The sequence below is a fragment of the Pelmatolapia mariae genome, linkage group LG12 (assembly GCF_036321145.2).
Source record: "Pelmatolapia mariae isolate MD_Pm_ZW linkage group LG12, Pm_UMD_F_2, whole genome shotgun sequence".
NCBI lineage: Eukaryota > Metazoa > Chordata > Actinopteri > Cichliformes > Cichlidae > Pelmatolapia > Pelmatolapia mariae.
In genome coordinates, this window is record NC_086237.1 from 32,089,476 (window position 1) to 32,114,409 (window position 24,934).

The 24,934-nt window shown below is 38.1% G+C and overlaps 2 protein-coding genes and 1 long non-coding RNA gene across 3 annotated transcripts; all 3 read left to right on the forward strand.

Moving 5' to 3' along the window:
• Positions 1–2,472: 2,472 nt before the first annotated feature.
• mthfd2l (methylenetetrahydrofolate dehydrogenase (NADP+ dependent) 2 like) lies at positions 2,473–15,686 on the forward strand. Its single transcript, XM_063489712.1, has 8 exons — positions 2,473–2,645; positions 3,992–4,176; positions 4,434–4,556; positions 5,057–5,209; positions 7,660–7,767; positions 11,563–11,655; positions 14,849–14,974; positions 15,109–15,686. The coding sequence occupies exons 1-8, from the start codon at positions 2,503–2,505 to the stop codon at positions 15,222–15,224; spliced, it is 1,047 nt and encodes a 348-aa protein (XP_063345782.1). The 5' UTR covers positions 2,473–2,502; the 3' UTR covers positions 15,225–15,686.
• Positions 15,687–17,491: 1,805 nt separating this feature from the next.
• epgn (epithelial mitogen homolog (mouse)) lies at positions 17,492–18,800 on the forward strand. The gene is made up of 5 exons (XM_063490738.1): positions 17,492–17,531; positions 17,757–17,885; positions 18,183–18,303; positions 18,435–18,590; positions 18,682–18,800. Exons 1-5 carry the CDS (start codon positions 17,498–17,500, stop codon positions 18,734–18,736), a joined length of 495 nt encoding a protein of 164 aa, XP_063346808.1. The 5' UTR covers positions 17,492–17,497; the 3' UTR covers positions 18,737–18,800.
• Positions 18,801–19,829: 1,029 nt separating this feature from the next.
• Positions 19,830–22,139, forward strand: LOC134639330 (uncharacterized). Its single transcript, XR_010095339.1, has 4 exons — positions 19,830–20,110; positions 20,955–21,003; positions 21,172–21,234; positions 21,634–22,139. It is a non-coding gene; the product is annotated as an uncharacterized LOC134639330 (long non-coding RNA).
• Positions 22,140–24,934: the final 2,795 nt, after the last annotated feature.

Genomic DNA, 24,934 nt, shown 5'->3' on the forward strand with positions numbered 1-24,934 from the left:
TACATTGTCTCTGTATACTCCATCTTTCCCCCACAGTTCAGACATATGTGTAGGTTACATGTAGGTTGGGTTAATTAAAATGTGAGTAAACTGCTGTGCCATCCAGGGTGTATTCCCCTCCCCCGCATATGACAGCTGGACAGCTGGGATAGGCTCCAGCCCCACCATGACCCTGAATTGAATAAGCGCAAGAAAATGGATGGATGGATGTGAAACGCTGACATATGCTAAACGTCCACTTCTCTGCTGTTTAAGTTGCAAAACCAACATGTGCTTTAGGACAGTTGACAATTATGGTCTTGAATAAATACTGCAAAAAAGTAAACAGTAGCATAAAGCATGACGGGGGATGGGAAAACCCTTAGTGCTGAAGCTATGTGCAAACACTGTACAATGAGCACCTTTATCTTAGCGTCCTCTCTGGGGAACATGTATGATTAAGAGCAGACAGTAAGGCTTTCTTCTTGACTACTATGGACTCTAGACACCTATCATCAGTTCTAGATGTCCATACTGTCAGGTACTGCACACACATTGGACAATTTAATTCTTACATTTTTAGCTATTTTAATTTAACAAAGAGATAGATTAATATAGCAGATATTTGCTGCCATCTAGTGGAAAAACAGGACATATTTCACTGAGGATGGCTGTTTGAAGAAATTGATTCAGTTGGCTATGTTGTGTCCAAATGAACACAATCAGCTTTTTGGGATTTCCTTACCTGGGATGATTCAGCATGCATCAAGACTAACAATGGCTGCTTTTCTTTTTTGGTCATCATTTCCTTTATTGCACTATCTTCATAGCTGTATGTGTACAGTACCCGTGGAACCACACAGCTTTCTTTTGACAAGGATGTACGAAATAGAGATTTTATCTATTCTGGGAATGTAGAGGCACTACAATGATTTTATAATTATGGTAAATGGACTTTTTCTTACATAGCGCTTTTCTACTCTTCTGAGCACTCAAAGCACTTTACACAACTTGTGCATTCACCCAAGCACATTTTCTTAGTGCTTTCTAACTAACATTCACACACACATTCATACTCCGATGGATGCATTGGAGAGCAATTTGGGGTTAGTATCTTACCCAAGGATATTTGGCATGCAGACTAAGGGAAGCCAGGAGTCAAACCACCGATCAGTAGATGACCTGCTCTACTGCCTGAGCTATAGCCACCCACAATTAAATGATGTCTCACAGCAGGAAAGTCGTACGTTCGTATCCACTTGATGGCTGAGGTCTTTCTATGTGGAGTTTTCATGCTCTCTCTGTGCCTGTGCAGGTTCAGGACAGACAAAAGACCAGCTTTTCCATCATTTCCAGTCTTTGTGTTAAGTTAAGCTACTCAGGTGTTGATGGTAGCTTAATATTTACCATACAGACATGAGATTGGTATGGATCACTTCACCTAAGAGCCAAGATGAACCCCCCCCCCCCCCCCCCCCAAAACAAAACAAAAAAGGGGTGTCCTTTTACTCATATTGTTTCATGCTTTGAATGTCCATGCAGAAAATCCTTTTATCCCTGTCCTACATGTTGAGACAATGATTCACTTTAACTGAACAATTGTGAACACCTGACTCTCTCTAGAAGCATGTGGTCGAAAAAGAGATGTGCTGATTGATAGTGTGGAAGATGATTACCAGAGTTTGATCTGTTAAAGCTCTACATAAAGGGATCAATGCTAAAGGTGGTTAGCACTGTTGCTATCACTGCTGCCTCACAGGAACGAGGTCCTCGGTTCAAATCTGCCATGTGGAAGGGGCCTCTCTGTGTGGAGTTTACAAGTTCTCCCCCTGGCAGCATGAGTTCACTCCAGCTTCCTCCCACAGTCCAAAACATTCAGTTAGTGGGGTTAAGTTAATTGCTGATTCTAAAATATATGTGTTAGGGTCTGTGTGTTAATCCTGTGGCAGACTGGGCTCCAGGACAGCTGGGATAGGCTTTAGGCCCCTGTGACCCTGAACTGTATAAGTGGAAGATAATGGATGGATGGAATATAGGAGTGTACAAAGACTATGGCTTGAGACTATACATACTTTAGCTCATATGTGCTTATTACAATCAGATAAATTACAGCATATTTGTTTTCCCTATACTTAAACTCTAACCTGTATAACTTTTGTGAGCTTTTAGCCAAACATTTATCAAAATTTCAGACTACACACACCACTCCATTATGGCACAACCACACTCTTTGACCCTCATCTAGTTTATTGGGCTCTGGCCTCCCTGCTCACATATGGGCCGTGTTTGCCATTACAGTTGCAGCTCATTTCATGAATGCACTCCCAGGCAGTGCACACAACAAAGGAGGCCAGCTCTTCCTCATAAGCCAAAAGATGTGTAGTGTGTAATGCAGAGTATCATTCATCATCGTCTACACGCTTCCCTGCCCCCTCTCGCACACACACACTCTACAACACACACACACACACACACACACACACACACACACACACACACACACACACACACACACACACAAACATGGCGGCCTCTGTTTCACCGCTACGCTCCTCCTTCAGGATTTGTAGCCCGTTAACGTTACACCATCACTGCTGCCGGGCCAAACTGCGGATGCACAGAAAATGCGAGAGTCAAAAGAGACATCTACACGAGTCTGCGACGAGGTAAAATGCAGCACGTCTAAAACAATGCTGGTTTTTCTTTTATTATACGGCATCACTTTGCGCAGGGCTGAGCGACGCTTCAGGTCCGGCGGAGGCGTGCGCAGCGTCACATGTCGGTGGGTGGTGATTGACAGCCTGTTTCGCCGTTCACGAAACCTGCGAGTGTAGATTACAGTACAAATTGCAACCATATTTAAAGGGACTATTTTTTCAAAAGACGTGACAGAGTTACATAACCGGCTCACAGCCTCGCCGGCTGAACACAACGCGCTCTATGTAATGAGGACTGTAGCTGATGGAGAGGGCTGTCACCTATGGTTATACTATATTTAGCATATTCATAGCACATTTATGAACACATAAAATTGTGGTCCCTAAATCAGATGCCTTAATAAAATCCTCACTGGACACTTGAGAACATCTTGCTATTAGTGAATATGAGCCTCTTTTTACCTTCAGATCTACTCAAATTCTTCCTGGCACAGATTCAAAAAAGTTTCAAAACAATAAGTAGAGATTTTGCTTCATATTGACCGGAGAGCATCACAGAGTTGCTGCACATCCATGATGCAACACTCCTCATCTCAAAGTTGCATTATTGGACTGAAAGCACTGACTGTGGAGGCTATCTGGCTATCTGAGCACTGACTCACTGTCATGTTCAAGAAACCAGTTTGAGATGATTAAAGGGTAGTTACAGATGTACATAGTCAGCAACAATGCTCTGGTTGGCTGTGGTGTTTAAAGAATATTCAGTTGGTATTAAGAGGGCAAAGTTTGTCAAGGAATCCCTCACACCGTTACATCACCGGAAGCATTCTGAACTGTTGAGACGAGGCAGGATGGATGCATGCTTTAGTGTTGTTTATGCCAGGTTCTGACCCTACCATCCAAATAAGACTGTTTTCAATCTACAGTTGTCCAATTTCGGTGAGCCAGTTTGAATTTCAGCCTCAGTTTCCTCATCTTAGCTACAGGAGAGAAACCGGCTGTGGTCTTATAAGCTATGTTACCGGAAGTATTCACTCACTTAGACAAATCACTGAATTCAGGTGTCCCTATCACTTTTGTGGCGACAGGGGTATAAAATGGCAGGTCATGGTTAATAGCTGTCAGTAATACGAATTTAAAACCAACAATATCCAAAAGTAGATTCTGGTCATCTGGATGTAGCGTTTTCAGTGGGAGAAACGTTTCGTCACTCATCCAAGTGAGTTCTTCAGTCTCAGCTGACTGCAGGTCAGCTTGAAAAGTGAAAAGTGAATTTGTCTCTGTTAAATTCATCTTTCATCTTTTCCACAGTGTATTAGTGCATTAATTCATGTGTTTCCCCTTTATCTTTCCAGGCATGCCGCTGTGGTGATTTCCGGAACAGAGTTAGCTCGTCAGCTCCACAGAGAAATCCAGCGTGATGTGGAAGAGCTGGTAGCTCAGGGCAACATGAGACCACACCTAGGTGTGGTCTTAGTGGGTGACGACCCAGCCAGTCACACCTACGTTAAGAACAAGACCCGCGCAGCCAGCATCCTGGGTCAGATATGAGCAGCACATGCATTCTTAAACGTGTATTCATAAAGTATTTCATGCATATCTAAAAACAATAAATATAACTAAAGTAGCACATATTTTATGCATACACAGATACATATGTTCAGACACACTTGGTTAAGCAAAAGTAACATAAATTTAAAATAATCAAAAATAAAACAGTGTGTATTTAAAATAATCATGCAAAAGTACATGACTACATCTTCATGGTTTAGGTATATGTGTTTATGTGTTCTCCAGGTATTTCCAGTGATACAGTGGTGCGGCCCAGCACAGTGTCTCAGGAGGAGCTGCTAGAGCTGATTGACAAGATGAACCGTGACTGGAGGGTCAGTGGCTTATTGGTGCAGCTCCCACTTCCAGGTGAACAAAGGCACCACTGCTCCAGAGGTGTCCTCCATGACATCATGTTAACTGGTCTTTACAGTTGTGGTGATTCTGCTTCCATAGTTAATGGATGTTGTGTGCATAAAATTTTATACATACAGAATATGTATTGGAGTGATTTCTGGTGACTGTGGAGCCCACATGACTGCAGTGAACTCATTATCATTTTTAAGAAACCAGTTTGAGATTATTTGAACTTTGTGACGTGACACGTAATCCTGCTGGAAGCAGCAATCAGAAGATGGGTACACTGTAGTCATAAAGGGATGGTCAGACTACCCAGGTAGGCTATATAGTGTTTAAACAATGCTCAGCTGATACTCAGGGGCTCATGTCGAGTTCTGACCTTATCATCTGAATGCTGAACAGGTGTACCTAACAAAGTCACTTGTGAGTCTATTATGTTTCAGTTCTTTGTACAGTTCTTCACATGATATACAGTACCTGAGCTTATGTTCTGCTCCCTCTGATTTTAGAGCACATAAATGAGAGAGCAGTATGCAACGCCATCGCTCCAGAGAAGGATGTGGATGGCTTCCATATTGTGAACATCGGTAAGCTGTGCCTGGACCAGAGATCCATGGTGCCAGCCACTCCTGCAGCTGTCTGGGAGATCATCAAAAGAGCAGGTATGCCTCCCAGTATTCTCCAAAGCATTTACTCAACTTAATATCTATAAACGTTTATCATGGCTATTTTTGGCCTTGCCTTTTGCTCTGTTTTTTGAACCTACGATGGCATGATCCCTAAATTTGAACTGAATGTTCAGTTCCAAAGAATGTAAAGTTAACTCTAGAAGCAATAGCAGAAGTAGGTATTATATGTCCATTTCTATGCATCTCAGATCCACTAGGTGGCGCCTAATATCCTTTCTTCGATCTAAATCTAAACTTCATCTGTTCTTTGACTTTCATTAGTTTTAACATGAATTAAAACTATAATGTTTCAGAGTTTTCTGAAAAAGTGTGAAAGTTATTTGAAGTAATGTGTGTAAAACTTTATATTTAACAGATATTGTTATTAAAACATTATTTGAATAAAATAGTAGGACGTTAGTTCTTAAAATAAAACTACTCTTACTGTGATGTGAGAACAGTGTCTAGAATGGCAAGAAACCCCTTGGTTAACGTACAAAAGGAGTGGGGGATGGAGGTGCGGCTAAGCCTTGGCTGCCTTTGAGGTTAGTTCAGTTGTAGTAGGAATGCTTAAGGGTTTTATATCATCGTGAAATCAGCTTATCAGCTGTGACAGAACTTTTGGAATCCTCCATCCCACATAGTGCTGAAGCAGATATCTCTTTATAGATTACATTGAGAGTTAAAGGATGAAGGTTTCGGCGTAATTCACTTGTCTGTCTGAATGACTGGAATGTTTCAAACACTAAGTTATGGAAATACACAATTTTGATGAACTGGCACACAACGCGCTATGTGTATATAATTATTTGAGCTTGGTTTTGGTTTCAAAGGTGAAAATGGTCTGAGAGAAGTGTGACTGAATTCTTTAAGCCTTGTAACAAACCTTTCTGCTGGCTCTATCGACCTAGCTAAGGCAATGCAAGCGAAAACAGACGCAAGTTTTTAATAATTACTGTATTCATAGAAGCTAAAATATTATCCAGTACCCCAAATCACCGGTTTAAAAAGTAATGGCTCCTGTTAAATAGTTATCCATAGAGTCATAAAAAAATAAGGTTTTCACAGGACTCTATGCTGTCATTAAATGTGGCATTGTGCATTATGGACTCATCTGTCCAATTGCCATTATTCCAGAAATCTTGTGGTATGTTGACAAGTAAGAGGCTTTCTCCTGATAAACATTCCAGACAAGCCAGTTATGTTCAGTCTTTTGCTAACTGAAAGGTCATGAACTTTAACATTTAACACAGTAACTAAAGTCTGTAGAGTCTGTAGAGCCTGAAATGCAGGTCTTGAGTTTTTACAGTTTCTTTGAGCACTGCATGGTCTGACTATGGGGTGAATTTACTGGGATATCCACTCCTGTGAATAATGTGGTATTATACACCTCAATTCTGCTTTTATAGAGGTCATCACACTTGTTGATGAAGTGCATTTGATTAGGTACCTGTTTGCTATTTACCTTCTTAATTCCTATTAAACCAGTGGGGATGCATTTAGTTTATCACAGGACTGCATAGAGTCCTTCAGAAACAAGTCATACAATATCAGAGATGTAAAGCTTGAGTTTTTATATTCCTCTGAAAGGTTTTAGGGATTTCAAGATACATTATCGCAAAATTTGGAGAAGCCTTGAGGTTCCTCTGGAGTTAGTAGTGTTTTTACTTGCCAGCCTTCTGTGCACGTCATTTATGCCCAGTATCTGTTGGATTGTGGAGTTACTGAAAAAGATACTAGATGACACAAAGACCAAGGAAGGAAGGAAAAAATCACATGAATCTTTTTCTTGTAACTTTTTTGACATCATAGGATGATTCATTGTTGTGCTCTTTTGCATATTTTGAAACTCTGGAAGGATTTCAAACTTTATAGACTTATCTGGCTTAATATTCTTCTTCCTTATCACGTCTGAAATTTCTGGTCGTTAGCACATATTGTGCTGCTGGTAATTCCTTTTAGGCAACTTCACACTTCTGAAAATTGTTTTTAAGCCATGATTGAATGGGGCGTTTTCAGGCCTGGGTGTGTCCAGTCCAGCTGCAGCCGGTTATCAGCTTTTTTTTTTGACTACAAGGGCAAAAATCTTTTTTTCTCACATATACTTTGTAATATTAAATACTCTTTCTGCTTTGATACTTAGATCTGTTATTTCAAACTATCACTACACAACAAGCATGCTCAGGTTGACTTTTTAAAAATTGGACAGAATTTGGTATGACATAAAAAAGAAATAGAAAACAAGAAGGGTTTAGATCAGGTTTAGCAGCATAATTGGTATTTAATACAAATTTCATCAGTAAATTGTGATATTGGCCCAATTGATGACACCTATGTTAACTTTTCAATAGTTTTTGCTTGACAATTTAGCTTCAAGGAGAGTCAGTTTCTCTCCACTTGAGCAGTACAGTGAATCTAGCATATTTGATCATTTCTCTGTGCAGGTATTGAGACTGTGGGGAAGAATGTCCTTGTTGCTGGTCGCTCCAAAAATGTTGGAATGCCCATTGCAATGTTGCTGCATACTGATCGCCATCATGAGCGTCCTGGGGGTAAGAAAATGCGTTTGGATGTCTGTGTGGCTTTATCTGCAATGTGAGTCAACATTGTAATAAGATTGGCGTGCTGCTCTTTGTAGGATTGGTGTTTCACCATTGTGGCTTTCCCTGAAGGATGTTTGATGTTTGAGCTTTTGCCAGGATGTGAGCAATAAATTAAAGCTTTATTGTTTCCTCACCTTTTTAATCAAACAAAAAAACTGCTGATGAATGTCCTGCTGAGGAAGAAAAAAAAAATCTGGGAGTGTGAAGGAAAATCACAGGGTGAGACTTTTGGCACTGGAAGACAGATCAGCACCTTATAAGGGTGCAGGAAGAAGGGATTGGATTTGGAAAGGTATTGCATGTTCAGATGAAGCAACAAGATGTGCTTAACATTTCAAAGTAAAGTGTTATTGCAGGTCAGAACAACACAAATGGGAACATAACTCACTTAAAGCTACATACCAAAGAAAAATTAGGAGATCAAAACACTGCAGTTGTCCCTAAACTCATCGCTAAAAGGATAAAACGTTCTTTATTCATCCACATCAAATTAGGTCAGGGGACTGAAATATGCTATATAATTTCTGAAAGTAAATGATTGAGACCCAGTCCATGTCTTTCCAAACTATGTTGTGTGGTACATATTGCAAATTGAGAACCATTTTTAAGTTTTTGAAATCAGTAAAAGCACACGCTATTTTGAAATTTGAGTCCTTTAAAAGCTCTTAATGGCTACTACTGACGTTGTAGCTGAAATTGGTTGCATTGTTAAAACATATGAGTTGTAATGAGTTGCTTGGAAACATCTATGCCAGGGTTTTAGTAATGCACTATGGAAAAACAAACTTAAAGGCAGGTATAACTTTATGGAAATGGTGTTTTACAGGATAATAAGAGTTATCTTTTGAAACTGTACATATTTGTTTAACTTTACCTTTTACCTTTAGAATCACTTGGAACTGCACCAATGCTATTTGTTTATTTAGTTAAACACAAGCATAATCCTAATTAATTTCAGGTATTTTGTGTCATCCTTATGTAGAAAATCTTTTAGTTTTACATTATGTTATTATTGTAAAGCCCATAACAGAAAACTGTATTGTTTATTCTATTGGTAGCTGCGTCATCTATTACCAAGTTTTGTCAGTTTATTAATCATCAGTGATTCCTGGATGATGGATGGTATAAATAGTTAGTGAGAACTTATAATCTGTAAGAACTTGTTCTTACAGATACTTGGCAATCTTTAAGATTGAACTTATGAACTGGTGCAGCCAGTTCCAGGTCTTCTGAGCCTTACACCCAGATCAAGATTAATACATATTTGTGAGGCACGTGACATGGACAGAAGAAATAGAAAGTTCTTGGTCATAAGACGATATTAAGGAGAGGAGAGGAGAAGAGAGCAAATATCAATGTATCAATAACTACTCATATGTCATAAACTCCAGCTTCCTCCCATGGTTCAAAGACAATTGGTCAGTGGGGTTTGGTTAACTGGTGAATCTAAATTGCCCATAGGTGTGAATGTGAACGGTTGTCTGTCTCTACGAGTTACGCTTGTGTTTCTGTTTGGCAATCCGATCAATGAGTCTGGGTTTTGGAGTTGCGAGGAGAACGGTACTTGTCTGACTGCTTTGTGGTGTGGGATTGTTTTTCAGGAGTTGGGCTTGGCCACTTAGTTTCAGTGAAACGCTTTATCATTTTGTGGGAACAGTTTGGGGATGGCTCTTTCCTGTTCCAGCATAACTGCGCACCAGTGCACAAATCAAGGTCCATAAAGACATAGATGAGCAAGTTCAATGTGGAAGAACTTGAATGGCCTTCAGAAAGTCCAGACCTCAACCCGATAGAAGACCTTTGGGCTGAATTAGAGCGGAGACCCCAAACTTGTCCTTCAAAATCAGTGTCTAGAAGCATAAATGTGCAAAAATGTATATGCACATACCTTCAGGTAATGTCAGGAATTTATCAATTATTTCAAAGAGTCAAAAAGAAGCATGGAGAGGCTCAGAATCTAAGGTATTTGAATTCCATTGGAACGTTTGCACAGTGTGGGATGACTTGAGTTTCCCTGTCTTACCTGAAACACAAAGAATCTTTTAAAGCATTGTCACAAGGAGGAAGAGACACATCCGGCACAAAAAGAAACTGATAGTCTCCATATAATACCACACGGATGCCTTAAGTTGTGGTAAAACACTCCCAACCAAATATTGAGTGCATAAATGTACAGATTTTTCAGAGGTTGGACATTTTTGTATTGAAAATGTTTTTTTAATGATCTTATTTTAATGTTCTAACTATTCTGATAATGTCAGATACTGGATTTCTGATGTTGAAGAGCTATAAACCATAGTCAATAAAATTATAACAAAAAAGATTCATATATTTCACTTTTGAAGTAATGAATATCTGATAAATGAAAAAGAAAAAAAAGAAATTTCTGAATCAAATTACAAGACTTCAAAAAGACTAAATCTGGTCAGTGAGGTACCAGAACTTTTTCTGTAACTTTAAAAACGTATCTCTTACAATTTAAGTCAGATTTCTTTCAGCAGCTTTTTGTTTACCATGTAGAAATACAGTTAAATATGTAATTTCTTTACACTGTCAGAAAGGGGAGTTTCACTGGGCCGAAACACTGAAGATCAAAGTCGGCTATATGTGGCCCGCGATGTAAAATGAGTTTTGTACCTGGTTATGTCAGGTGTATGCATTTTATCAGAACGTGACACTAAGGTGGACTAACTAGTTCTTGAAAACTAAGTTTGCAAAGAATGGCAACTGAATGTGTGCTATGTAACTGGATATTGAACAGCAAATATACAATAAGGCTAAAAACAAACTTTCCTATTTTAAAAATCTTCAGTCCCCAGTAAGTGGTGTTTTTTTTTATTCCAAAGGGAAGTTGAATAACCACATTGTCCATAGGTTTATTTCCCACAACACGAGTTGTACAGCTTCACACACATTTCTTCTGGTATGCGATATGCAGGTTTGATGTGCTGTGACTTGCCTTTTCTTCCCTCTTGTTCTTATCTTCGCAGAATACCTCCTTGGATTACAGCAACAATACTGGTCCTAATACAGTTATGACTTTGCAAGTTGCTCTGACACACCTAAACGGAGATTAAAGTTACTATCACGCATGCTGCATTTCCTCATTGTGTAATGTCTGACTTAGGGTGTCCTTCCCCCACCACTGTCTCATTTTTTTTTGTAAAGCTGTGAGAGAACAACAGGTCTCACAGTAATGAAGCAGAAATAAGAGAATATTTACACTTTAAATGTATAAAAACACTGCTTAGCAGAATCAATATTCTTCATTCCCACAGGGGAACCTTAATTGAATTAATTAATTGAAGGTTAGGTTTTGGCCACATTAACTGTTTGCTGATTATTAACATTAGCACTAATACCCCCCAAAATGCACCTCCTGTCAATACCTGAAGAATGATAGACTGGGTAATAACTTGAAATATTCATATTGAGTAAAAAAAATCTTGCTTCTGGCACTTTGAGCATGTAGAGACACCAGCCTTAGAACAGTTTAAAGGAATGTCATTGACAGGATAACCTTTACTATCAGCATTTTTAGAAGTATTGAAAGATGTCCTTCCATGGTTAATTTGCCATGTTTTGGCTAAGTAAGTTTTTATACATATTTTTAAAACCCTGATGTGGCATTTTATTCATATACATTGTATGTAGCAGGTGATGTAGGTGATAGATATCTCCGAGACCAAGAAGTGTAAACCAAGAAGTGGTGGATTAACCACAACGTGTCCTTTTTCCTCTTAGGTGATGCCACAGTGACCATTACCCACAGATGTACTCCAAAGGAAAGGCTCAAAGAGCTAACCTGCCTGGCTGACATCATTATTGCAGCTGCAGGTAAACATATCAGGACAACAGTAAAACATATCTGTCAGTTTTTTCCACAACTAAAGAACTACCGAAGTGACATATGTCATACTGAACAAAACGTCTTTCAAATTAATGGAGTGACACGTGCAAACTAGTTCAGGCAGGCGGTTTGGGTTGTCCTGCATCTGGCATTCATGACAACCCTCACTTTCGTTACGTCATTTGTCGCCATTTACTTCAGTCAATTTAAGCTGAAAAATTTCCAGTGTTACCCTGTGTTGTGTCACTGACACTGCTGCCATGCATCACTGGCTGTTATTTCATCACCAGCGTCTAGCTGTAGGCTCCAGCGTAATGTTTATGAGCTGCTGCTGTAATAAATCAACAGTTTCTGGTGTGAGTTGTCATACTAACTGTATTAAGTATTGCAAAATGATTCATAGGAGTTAACATCACATCAACTGGCTGTACGGTTACAACCAACCATCACTGTCATAATTTGCTAATCTGCCAAGGCTTTTCTCAGTCAGTGTTTTGGTTGAATAATGTCACTGTTTTTGAAAAATTGACATCAGTGATATCATTTTTGTCCAAACAAGAGTCAAAACTAGGAACTTGGGATCACCTGATTTTCCTCAAACAATTAGTACATTTTCACTCATTATTCAAGTTGTGCTATTCGTTATTTTGCCCACTAAAAATTGTTCAGCGTGTACTGCAAAGAAATGTATCTACAGTCATGTGAAAATTAAAGATTTATAGGATTTGCAATCCTGTGAGAAACTAAGTACGCCCTTAGTGCTTCCACAGGAATTAGTACTAATCACTTGCTCATCATCAAGTGTGATCAGCTCTGTAAAAGCAGAATTGATGGGTGTAATAACAGTGCCGCAATCGTCACAGGAGTGCATGTCCCAGTAAATTCACCCCAAGTTCAGACCACGCACAAAAGAAACTGCAAAACACTACAGAGCTACACCTCAGACTCTGCAGGTCTCAGTTAGCATGTCAAATGTCATTGTTGTACAATTAGAAAAAGACTGAACAAGCATGGTTTGTTTGGAAGGGTTGCCAGTAGGAAGGCTCTTCTCCCTGAAATGAACATGGCAGCACAGCTTAGGTTTGCAAAGCTGAATCCGAACAAACCAAAAGGTTTCTGGAACAATGTCCTTTGGACAGATGAGACTAAACTGGAGATGTTTGGAGATAATCCACAGCAGACAATTTAAAGAAAACCTAATCAGCACAACACCTCGTATCAGGTAGAGGTCTGATGATTTTGGTTTGTTTCGCAGCAAAATGACCTGGGCACATTATAGTCCTTGAGATGACCGTGAACTTTCTATACTAAAGTATTCTAGGGTGTATGAAACCATCTGGCTGACAGCTAAAGCTTTGCCCAAACTGAGTATTACAATAAGACAGTGATCCCAAGCACAGCAGCATATCTACTGACTGAAAATGAAAATAATCAAGGTGTTGCAAAGTCCCAGGCAAAGTGCAGAGCTCAACCTGATTGAAAGGCTGTGGCAGGACCTTAAGAGAGCTAAGCGTAAATTAATACCCACAAACCTCAGTTAACTAAAGGCTGGGGTGGCTGTAGCTCAGGAGGTAGAGCAGGCCATCAACTGATTGGAAGGTTGGTAGTTCAACCCCTGGTCTGCATGCCAAAATATCCTTGTAGTAGTATCTGCTCATCAGAGTATGAATGTGTGTGAATAGTAGTTAGAAAGCACTTCAAAGCATAGAAGACATTGCCTTTATGAATGGGTGAATGTGGCTTGTTGTAAAGAGTGCTTTGAGTAATCAGGGAGAGTAGAAAAGTGCTATATAAAAATCAGTCCATTTATCAACTAAAGCAATGTTGTACATAAGAGTGGGACAAAATTCTGACACAACAATGTGAGAGACTGAGAGTCATTCAGAAATAATGACTTCAAGCTACTGCTGCTGATTGTAGTTCTACGAGCTACTGAATCATGAGGTGTAATCACAGAACTGCAGAGAGTTCAATGAAAACTTTCCTTTTCACATACTGTACATTGGCTTTTACTTACTATACCTAATCTGTAATAGGCTACTTGTTTGTATGCAGTCATTATTATACTGGACTAGGGATATCATTTGTTTTTGCTTTAGAGAAACTGGATTAACTCATTTTAAAAGAAGAGTTTAAAATATATTGAGAGCAAACATCCATATTTTTGTGAATTATCTTGTTAACCCTAGTTTTATGGATAGAAAACCCTACATTAAGAAAAGCAATGCCAGTTATATGGCATTACTAAAGAGGTTCTACCCTCCAGTGTGCATTCCTTTCCGTCAGTTTCAGATTACTTTTCATGTGTTGGAACAGGTGTACGTGGATTTATGTTGGCTGATATTGCAAAAAGGAGGAGAGGTTGTGAAAAGTGCTCACCAGCCCTTACTTGAAGCGAGCTTCTTGGAATCAAAATAATAAAAGGCGACATTTCCGTAGTGGTTTTTTTTTTTTTTTTGCGTGCTGGAACGTGCAGCCATTAATCAATACAGGGCTGTAATATTAGATGAAAGATTCTTTATTAACGCAATGCAGCGATGGGTGCCATGTCTTACTCTGTTTGTCATAAATGGGCTTTTTCCTGATGAGTCACACCTCAATTTCTTTTCATGCTGCAACTGTTTGGTTTTGATTTTGAAGAACTAACTGCATATACATCATTTCTTTCAGCTGTCTTTGTGCCTTTTGGTTGTGTTAAAAGCAAAATGTATGCTGAGGGATTAACTGGTTGTGTAATCTGTAGTAATTGCAGTTAATAGGCTTGGCATTTAGTTTTGTTTTACCCTGTCATGGAAGTTTTATGCTGGCTTTATGTGAGCAGTTCTAGTTTAGCTAGATAAACCTGTTATTTAATTGTTATTCAACGGAATTTTGAGCCCATTATTAATTAAGAATAATAAATGTGTGAGGAGTTCAAATTGATTGTTATCAAATATGATGTGATGATTATTTGAATATTTGTGTTTTAATTCAGTTTTAATGTCCATGGTTAATCCGACAAAAGAACAATCAACTGTAATTCCAAAGATTTTTTTAAATTTCATGAATAATTGACCTGTTATCGATTTCAGTACTTCCCCTAACACAAGAATAGGATTTAAAAAACCATTTTAAAGCATTTAAAAAAAAAGTTTCAAAGCAGTTCTCGTTTGTCACCATGACCTTGGTTTCTTTACGTAGGTGTTCCTGAGCTGATCACAGCAGATATGGTGAAAGAAGGTGCAGCAGTCATTGATGTGGGTATAAATCGCATCAAGGATCCAAACACAGGAAAACTTCGGCTCATTGGTGATGTGGACTTTGAGGGTAAATGAAAAAGAAGTTAACTGTGTCACAGTTTCTTCTACACTGCTGACATTCTGAAAACAATGTATACCTGTCTGTCGACTTTATTTTTCTTGGGAAACTGTCTCCAAGTCAATTGTTGTGGCATGTTGTAGGAGTGAAGGAGAGAGCAGGTTTCATCACACCTGTCCCCGGAGGGGTGGGTCCAATGACGGTCGCCATGCTGATGAAGAACACTGTGACTGCTGCCAGAAACGCACTGATGCATTAAACACACACACACACACACACACACACACACACACACACACACACACACACACACACACACACACACACACACACACACACACACACGCACACCTACATAACTACACCTACACACACACACACACACACGTGCACACACAGTATAAAGATATTTATTTTAACAAGGGCAGACATCATGCAGACATGCAGGTATAGATGCATACATTTATATAGGCACCCGCACAGGCAGACCACCTGCCAAACATCTAACACAGTTTTATTTGAACATCTGTGAACTCAAGACTCAATACCTGCTGGGAAATCTACTTGATATGTATTGCGTTTATAATATTTATTTATTCATTTATTTATTAAGTTATTTATTTCAGCTTTCACTTTTTAAGAATTTATATTAATATTTTTTCTACTGATGTAAGTTTGGTTCATTTTGAGCATAATGAAATAAAAACATTTCAGTGCCAAAGTTTTTTTCTATTTAGATTTTTCATGATTTCCAAAAGTATTTTGTTGTGTGTTTCTTCTGCTTTTGAGTGTAGTGAGACAGTAAAGCTCAACCATGATTAATGGTTATGCGTCTTAAACATTAGGCTGCTGATTCCTGATCTAACAGACAGCTTTTCATTTCCTTATCGCATCCTCTGCAATGCCTCAAATACAAAAATAGGAAAGTTCTGAAAAATGAATGTAACCAGTGAAAAGATTCCCCAAAGACATTTCATCTTTTGATTGTCATAATAATTAGATAATTAATCTATAGATTTCTGTATGGCTGTCCATTTTCCTAATGCTGGCACTAGGTGCTCCACTGTCTTAAGGCTAGAGGCAGACCATCTTGGACAACTTGTCAGTTTTGCCCCCTTCTTGATTTCTCAGTTTTTTTTCTCTCCATATTTGTCACACTTCCATGTATCAGATGTTAACACAAATTTTGATAATAGTCAAAGATAACTCATGTAAATAAAAATTACATTTTAAAATGATAACTTCATTTATGAAATAAGAAAAACGCTATCTAAAGCTACCCGGCCTTGTGTAAACACATCTTCAGCTAATTCTGGACTCTATGGCGGATAATTTATATTTGAAAATGATATCTCATGCTCCCTGAGTCACTCTTATAATTTGAGCTAGATGAAGCAGCATTGCCATCTAGAAATGTGCCTGTACTATAAAGGAAGAAAAGAAAATCTAGTGATGGAAAAGCCTGGTGATTGAGTATATTCAGGCAGCCTCCTGACCTCAATATTTGGGAACGTAATATTGCTGAACCTAACCGTAGAGCAACTGAAGCTAACCTAGTTCATAACTCTGCCCCCACAGGTATGTATGGTAAGCCTTGGGCATGATGGATGCATCACTTCATCTGCCTCTCTTCTTACCCTGATGTGTCCAGTTAGGCTGTTTCCTCTGATTAGCCTCACTGATTAGTGGTTTTGTTAAGCTGCTTGAATTAATGTGGAAATGCTCTTACTTTCCCTATTAAACAGAGCCATGACCCACATTTATTCTTCAAAGATAATAGTTCACCATTATCTTTATGTAGTACAAGTTAAGTTAAGTACAAGCTGTTTCAGGTAGCTGTGGGACAGTAAAATACAATGGTGGCTCCACACCAGTTTGCAGTGCTGGACGCCCTGCCTTATGCAACCCCCAAAGGATTTGTGTTTTCTCCCCAAAATGAAGCGGTTGTTCAGTTGTCAGGTGAAAGTGTAAACCATATCACTTTGGAGCCACCTCCTTAAGGTGATAGTAAAAAACAAAAAGCAAAAAAACAAACAAAAACAGTAAACACATAATTGAAGAGTTCATCTAGAAATGCTTGGCCTCCTATTAAATTTTTTGATAAAACTTTTAATTACATCTAATTCTAATGTGCTGTAACCTGTCTCTATGTGTTAAGAGGCCAAAGAAAAATAAAGCTTCCATTGTGATCACGCCGATGAAAAAAGAGAGGATTTCCCAACATCCGCTGTCAGTGAAGCAACTTTACTGGACTGTGAAACTGATTGAAAGTCACCCAGCCAGTGCTCTTCAGAAGCACTTGCCTCTGGGGATCTCGTGCCTCCCCCATAGGCTTTGTCTCTGCATGCCTATGAAGTAAATGACTTGATTCAAGTCGAGTTTCAAAAGGAAATACTTTTCATTTTTCAAAAGAAAAAAAAGCCTTCAGTGTTTTGATTGGCTGTGAAAATCTGGATAAATAAGCTCAGCGCAGACCTGTTGGTCACACCTGTGCAGGCAGAAGCTGAACACATCACATCACCAAAGGACAACATGGTCACACAAAGACAGACGTACCTGGAGAAACGTAAGTTTCCAGTTTATTCTGTGATATAGCCATGAAGCAAAACAAAGAAAAAGAAAAAACCTTTTGGTTATTAAACTTAACCTCAGTATTTTTATGTATAAATGATAATAGTAAAGGAAGAAACTTGTTAGGAAAACTGAAAAATGCTTTGCTACATAGAGTAAAAATAAATAATCTATATATTTTATTTTTTCTATTCTTTTCTTTTCTGTTTTTTTTTTACAGCGTTTCTGCCGGCAGTGACGGTGCTGCTGCTTTTGGCTGCAGCAGGACATTCTGCAGTGGTGAATGATAATCTCCAGACCAAAGCAACGCCTCTGTCAAACTCATCTCTGACCACTCAGTTTAGCAACAGTGAGTGTTTTAAGTTTGAGTTTTGTGACGGTGAAGACACATGGCATTACAGTGCTTTATCCCTGACATATATGAAATCTACAGAGCCCCAAATGTCCCCCATGACGTCACGATATATGCTTGTTAAGTTGTGCGCACAAGATTTACGGTCTTATAACTGAAGCTTATCTGCAGAAGACCGGTGTCAAATTGTGCCGCCTGTTAATCAAGGAATTAATAATAAGAATGAATAATTAAAGTCATATATTTCTGTTAAATTTTTGTTTATGTTGATTGTTTTATTCTCCCTCTCTGCAGGTAGCATGGAGTTGCCTCAAGTCCTGCCTTTACACAAGCCATGTAGGAGCGAGCATGCTTCTTATTGTGTAAACGGTGGCAAGTGCATGTATCCGCAAGACAGTGACAAACCTTCTTGCATGTAAGTTCTGCAGTATCAGACAGTATCCACAGTGGATTTAGTTAGTAATGATCTGTATGAAATTCTTCTCGTGTTCGTGTTTGTTCATGTTCACGTTTGGAATGCGCTCACATATTTTCTCCGATCTGCAGCTGCGAACCCTCGTACAGCGGGCCACGCTGCATGTTTGTGGAACCAACTCGTGGTGTTACTTTGCTTGATGTAGAGCAAGTCATTGGCATTATTTTTGGGGTGTTCATACTCATCATATTTCTGGCGATCGCATTTTACTTCTTTGTCTACAAGAGGTGAGTATCCACAGGTTTTCGCGGTGTAATAAAGTATGCAGGAATAGTGGCAGTTCCATTTCTGATGTTGTTTTTGTGTTTCTGTTTTCAGGTGTACAGAATCGACGGTGCCAATAAAATATGTACCTGCTAAGACCTCAGTGTGAACTCTGCAGCTCACATTTGCTCATGCACCACCATCTTCAGCATTTCCCCTTTCAAGAAAAGACAAACCACAGCATTTCATAAGAGTGAATCATTTGCAAGTCTACAAAACAAATAATATGATGTATAAAAAGCAAAAAAAAAAGAGAAAAGAATTTCCCTTTGACAACATTTAAATGGAAACACTTGACTGTTGCAAGAGGTTATTAACAAGGAAAGAGCAAGCTCTATCAAATCTAACGTTAATTCTTTTTTAATGATTGTTTTATTTTCATGTAAAGAATAAGAATGAAAAATTGTATATATTTATTGCAAAATTATGTTAAGTAAATTATTATAAATTATTATTTTGTTGTATTTAAAGTTTATTTTTTAATTAATTACAAAAGATATTTGTGTTATTTGAATTTCACTTTTTGCTACAGCCTTTTTTACAATAAATATATTTTTGCTTTGATAATTGTGCGTGCCAAACATTTGACAGGAGATACTCCATTACCATTTTGATAAGGTAAAGAAGAATTTTTAAAACTGCGTAATGCCTGTTTGATTTTCACTTATTAAGCTTTTGAAACGATAATGCTCACTGATCCCCAGACAAACTGTAAATGAGCCATTTATTAAGCCTAAAAAGGCTGCCCAAAGTATAATTAAACATCACGTTAACTTGTAACACGGTGCTGTGAAAGGCTAAACATGCTTGAACGGCATATTTTAGCCATGAAATATGATGATAAACTGGTCCTATTCTTAAACGGAGTAAATAAGCCCAAAGTACAGTAAAGGGTATAAGAAAAGTTCGGTAATTTTAATTAGCCGTGATTAATGCTGAGATTAATATACGAGAACAGGAAAAAGAAAATGAAGAATAAAACTATATTTGGACTGCATAGCTAATAAATGTTCAAACAGGCGACCTGGCCTGGACATCTGCCAGATCAGTGTACCACCTAACTCCTTTACTCCAGATAATATATTTGCAATATATTTATAATGCAGCCTTCACATATGTACCCAGTTACCTACACTGTAAAATGTAATATTGTGTTTAATTAAAAATATTAAATAGGCTGAACTCAATTTTTATCAATTTGTTATTAGAACTCAATTTAAATAAGTTACCAGTACTTTTTATGCAAAAATGCTGATAAACTCGATTAATTTGAGTTGTCCTAATTTAGAAAAACTAAGTAAGCTGGAAGTTTTGCTTCTCAGGGCGGAAGGATGAAAGATGTGTTTTGAAAATGCCACGTGACTGCCGTTCTCCTCCCTCCCGGATCAGTCCGCATGTTCATGGCGCCAGCATTTGTTATGGAATATATTGAGCAAACCTGGAGATATTATTGTTGTCATTGCTGTGGATCTTTACTGACTTGGTGAGTAAATGTTTACTCTTATTCAAACTGATTTTGTGGCTTCTCTTAGTTTAGCACCAGGTTTATAATCTTGCTAGCTAGTTAGTGTTAGCCTAGCGTTGCTGCTGCCGCTGGGCTCATGTTACTTAAAAATTAACACCACAGCCTTAAAAACCTTACATAAAACTACGTCGGTGAATTCTTTTGTTGATTGTTTGAAATAAATAAGTGAGATAAGAGCCCAGACAAAATTCTTTGGGAGGTGCAGCCGTTAGGGGTGGGGTGGGTGTGGGTGTGGGGGGTGGATAACGGAGCTCTCCGAAAACGTGGAAGCACTTTTGCAAATATGTGATATTTTGATAAATTAAGTAGATATTTGAGCATTATACAGCTACATTCTCGCCTGAAAATATCTTAAAAGGTTATTTTGTGACCCAGAAAGGGTAGTCTGGTGAAAAAGAGGATCGCATTTGTCGGCCACGGTTGTCGGAGCCTGTGCGCACTTGTAAGCGCGGCAATGGCGGAGGAGCACTGCTGAAAAACGTATTACTTTTTCTGGGTCACAAAATAAACTTTTAAGATATTTTCAGGCAAGAATGTAGCTGTGTAAATTTCAAATATCTGCTCGATTTATCAAGACATCACATATTTGCAAAAATGCTCCGACGTTTTCGGAGACGTCTATTTTTTCATGCTTTGTGGCAGCTTTAGAACATCTGTGGCATCTATTAATGTCAAATCTAGCCTTTATTTAACATCATAAGCGAACTCTATGTTACAATGATTGCACAGCCATTAGGATCAAATCAGTTTCTGAAAAATGTTCTGTTTTTTCTCCCTCTGCTTGCTTCTTACTGTCTTTGAGGCTCGGGACCAGCACTCCTGTTGTTGGACAGAAAGACATCAACTCAGTGGTAAGTATTTTGGTTTTCCAATATATTAGCAACTGTCAGTGACATTTATATTAAACAGGCTGAACTTTAATCATACTTTAGATCAGCCTGTCTTACTTATTGTTTTGTTTGTGCTTTGGTTTGGGGAAGTTGTTTCTTTACTGATCTTTTCCTGTCTTCTGTTATTAGACTTGAGATATGACTGCACTGTGCTGTTGCTGTGACTCCAGTTAATTCTGCAAGACATGCTGTGTAAGTAAACAAACAACAACAGTTTGGTCTGCACTTCTTGAAAGATCACATCCCCCAAACTTAGTTTAGAGGGTCTACACTGTATATAGTGAAGTCTGCAAGTTTTCTAACAGCAAAATTTGTTTTGTGCCCAAAATCATTTTGCACATCATTAGAATGAAAGTTATTGCCCATGTTTGCATAGACCTTTTTAAAATTATTCTTTCATGACAATATTGTATGTTGGGTGGTGGTCAGGGCTATCCAGACTGACAATTTGGGACATTGAATGTCACCTCTCCGGCGGGGAGGGAGCCTGAGATTGTCTAAATTGGAGTCTGTTTTATACCAAATGCAGAAAAAATGTTTTAAGAAAGCAATTAAGTTCATGTTCCAAAAAATATGATTGTTTGCTTGCAGGACACCAGGAGAGATGAGTCCTCCATCACAGATGGTGTGGTCAGTGAAGATGGTCGCCTGCAGGTTCAAGCTCATTGCATCTCCAACCCACATCCACTGCGACTGTACTTAAGGGAAGTTAAAGACTTTCTTCTGCACTTACATTTGGATCACCTCGATCCATGATAGTCATTCAGGCAGTAATACCTGGACTGGAAACAAGCCATCCTTAAAATATTACAACATTCCAGCTCCTGTGTTGGAATGAAAAACGAATGTGTTGTTTAAATTAGAGACTGCACTTGTGACAGAACAATAAATATTTTATGTTGATTATATAAATAGTGTAAGTACAAAACAAACTTGTGGTAGGCCTAAACTTATTTTCAGAATAATTACATCTAAGACTTTGTTTCGTTGTAAGATTATAACAGTGATGGCAATATCATTTTTATTCAGCAGAACAGTGTCCAGTATGTTGGCTGTTGTACTTTGTTGTGTTTGAAAATAAAAGTTGTGCTCATTTTAACATCATTACAAAAGTGTTGTTAATTATTTTTAATGATATTCATGGTACCACAAATTGTTTTTTCATTTAGTTGAACTTGAAATGTTTGTCAGTAGGTAAACAATTAGTATTGTCAGAAAGTCAGAAATATCAAGTTATTCTTAATACTGCAGACTTGCAATGTATAAGTTGTCCTAACAGTCATCCTAAGTAAGCTTTACTTAGTTTTTTTGAGGCAACGAGTTTCCATAATTTTTTTGAGTTCTGGGAACTAACACGGCTGTGTACATTTTGAGTAGGGTGTACTCAAAATGAGTAAGTTGCCCTAACTTGGTCATCTTACGTAAACTTGATCCAATTTTTTTGAGTTCTGGGAACAAATGAGCTTGTACAGAGTACTCAAAATAAATACGTTGTCCTAACTTAGTCATTTTTAGCTAAGCTTTACTCAATTTTTTTGAGGCAACGAGTTTCCATAATTTTTTTGAGTTCTGGGAACTAATTAGATTTTACAGTGTATGCCATGTGCGCTATATGTTACAGAACAATTTTCCACTCACGCAAATAAGCTTCTATCAGTTTGGACGTTTCATAGGGTGTCTTTCTACTACTTTTCAAATTATATGGGATTTAAATGGTTTGCTGACAGCTTTTTGTTTAGCTTATATTTTACTGTGTCCACACTTTTGTCGATAATGATACTTACAAACGCAGCAAGAGCCAGACTGCAGAAGAACAACATATTATAAGTGGGGTTTTTTTCTGCTGCGATTTATCGATCTACATAAAAAAAATAGATGTATCTATAAAAAGTCACTTTGATTGGGGCTTTTTTTATTGTGCTGTTATTAGCTTTAGTCAGTTATCTGAAAATTTCGCCAAAATATTGTTTTTCTATTACAATCCGCCTTTTATTATCAACAATAAAAACTCCTGTTTTATGGAAACCGGTAAGTACAGACATTCTCGGGTCTGTCCTTTCCTTTCATTGAAACAGCTGAGAGGTGAAATTATCTAAATTACATGAGTCTGACACCACACCCAAACCGCAGAAGTAAAAGCCCACTGGTTTCCTATTTTCAAAAGAAACGTCACCTGCACCTTTACCTGACAGTTATTACTCGTCCTGCTCGTCCTACCAGCGAACTATCGACTGAGATGGGGATCAGCAAACTGTCAGTGCTCCTGTCAATTATCGGTAAAGTGTGTGTGCTTTTCTTAATGTTGAAGTCTTGAATATTATTTTTACTGACATTCATTGTTTGAGTTTGACGAGTTGACGGTGAATGGCAGGTCTGTTCAGGTATGGACTGAATTTAAGTCATCCCAAGGAACCCGGAGCGATGATCCCCTTTAAATAGACGAAAAGCTTTTCAAAGTTAAACTTTGCATCTACTGGAACGGAATGTTGAACTAAAAAATAACTAAATGCAGTTACTAATGGTTGTAGCCACGGGAACACTGTTTAACAGCGTCAGTGAGTGACTCCATACTGCAAGATTTCATTAAGGCTGACGTGGGCGTGTACCCATTTGGGTACGCAGTCTGACTTTATCTGTATGTATTTTTAATTTGTAGTAGGCTACAAGTAGAGTACTTGCACTTTAGCTGATGTAGTTTGATATAGAGGGTAGCTAATTTAGTTAAAAAAAAATGCAAGTTTGTAAGCTGGTCACCTTATATGTGCAAATCATGATTTGATGATTTGGGGAAAAAGCAAAACAAAACCCCCTTAATAACAACGTGTTGAGAATATAAACTTCTGGAGTTCTGTTGTTTTTACTTTGAAATTCATTTTAATACATCTGTTAAGTACCATGTACCAGTACAATATGCTGCTATCCTTCTGGGTTTGACTGATTCTGATGGTGTTATAGATGTTAATAGCAGATAGCAGTTGAAAATTGAACAGAATAAGGTCTATTAAAAGATAATAAGGTGATACGATGTTAAGTTATATAAAATAACTTTCCATACTGATGATTACTTTCATTATTAAGACTTTAAGTACAAAGTCCACATGCTATTTCTACTGCATCTTATATATGTCATCTTATATATGTCATCTTAGATATGTCATCTTAGATATGTCTTGGTGTAAGATGCAGCTAATATGAATGATTTCTTTATTCATACTCAAAGCTTAAAAGCATAATCACCGCAATATAACATTAAAATCTAGCATTTAAATTTAAAAAGAGTAGTTTTAGTGTTGATCTTCAGATTTCTTTTGCTGCTAATATTTTGGCATTCTTACCAAACTGACTTTTAAACTGGTATTTGGCACTTGAGTCAAAAGCTGAGTTAACTCCTAGTGTCTCTAAAACCCTTTTTTGGCATGCCCCAAATCAGCCAAAAATGTTTAAAAATTCAATAAAATTCACGTGATTTCCATTCCAATCAATTTTGGTCAGTCAATATCAGTAAAAAGGGATCTAGTGTGTATATGAAATCGTGGTAACCTAAATAATACGAGCAAAACTCTTTTATTTCATTGATTTACCTCAGTTTTTTTTCCTGCATGGCTATGCATGCCACACATGCAGTGGCTTTATGTCCCACTGGTGGGGCCCACAGTTCAAAAACCACTGGACTAAAAGTAATTACAGTACCATCCAAAGTTTTTCAGGCAAATGATACTCTGTGGTATCTGTAGAGCCTAAGGGAGGCTGAAGGGTGTTGGCTATTAGGTCAGGCAAATGATTTATTATTTGAAAGTATGTCATTTTCCATTTCACATTCACTCTTTGCACAACAAAGTATAACAAACTTAGGAAGGAAACAATGTAGCAAATTTAAATTATACTCCTTTGT

Excerpts from the sequence above, each read along its gene's own strand:
- mthfd2l (XM_063489712.1), top strand. The coding sequence starts at position 2,503 with ATGGCGGCCTCTGTTTCACCGCTACGCTCCTCCTTCAGGATTTGTAGC. Across the intron at positions 11,656-14,848 it reads CATCATTATTGCAGCTGCAG|GTGTTCCTGAGCTGATCACA; the intron begins GTAAACATATCA and ends TTCTTTACGTAG. Across the intron at positions 14,975-15,108 it reads TGGTGATGTGGACTTTGAGG|GAGTGAAGGAGAGAGCAGGT; the intron begins GTAAATGAAAAA and ends GGCATGTTGTAG.
- epgn (XM_063490738.1), top strand. The coding sequence starts at position 17,498 with ATGGTCACACAAAGACAGACGTACCTGGAGAAAC. Across the intron at positions 18,304-18,434 it reads AGTGACAAACCTTCTTGCAT|CTGCGAACCCTCGTACAGCG; the intron begins GTAAGTTCTGCA and ends TCCGATCTGCAG. Across the intron at positions 18,591-18,681 it reads TACTTCTTTGTCTACAAGAG|GTGTACAGAATCGACGGTGC; the intron begins GTGAGTATCCAC and ends TTCTGTTTTCAG.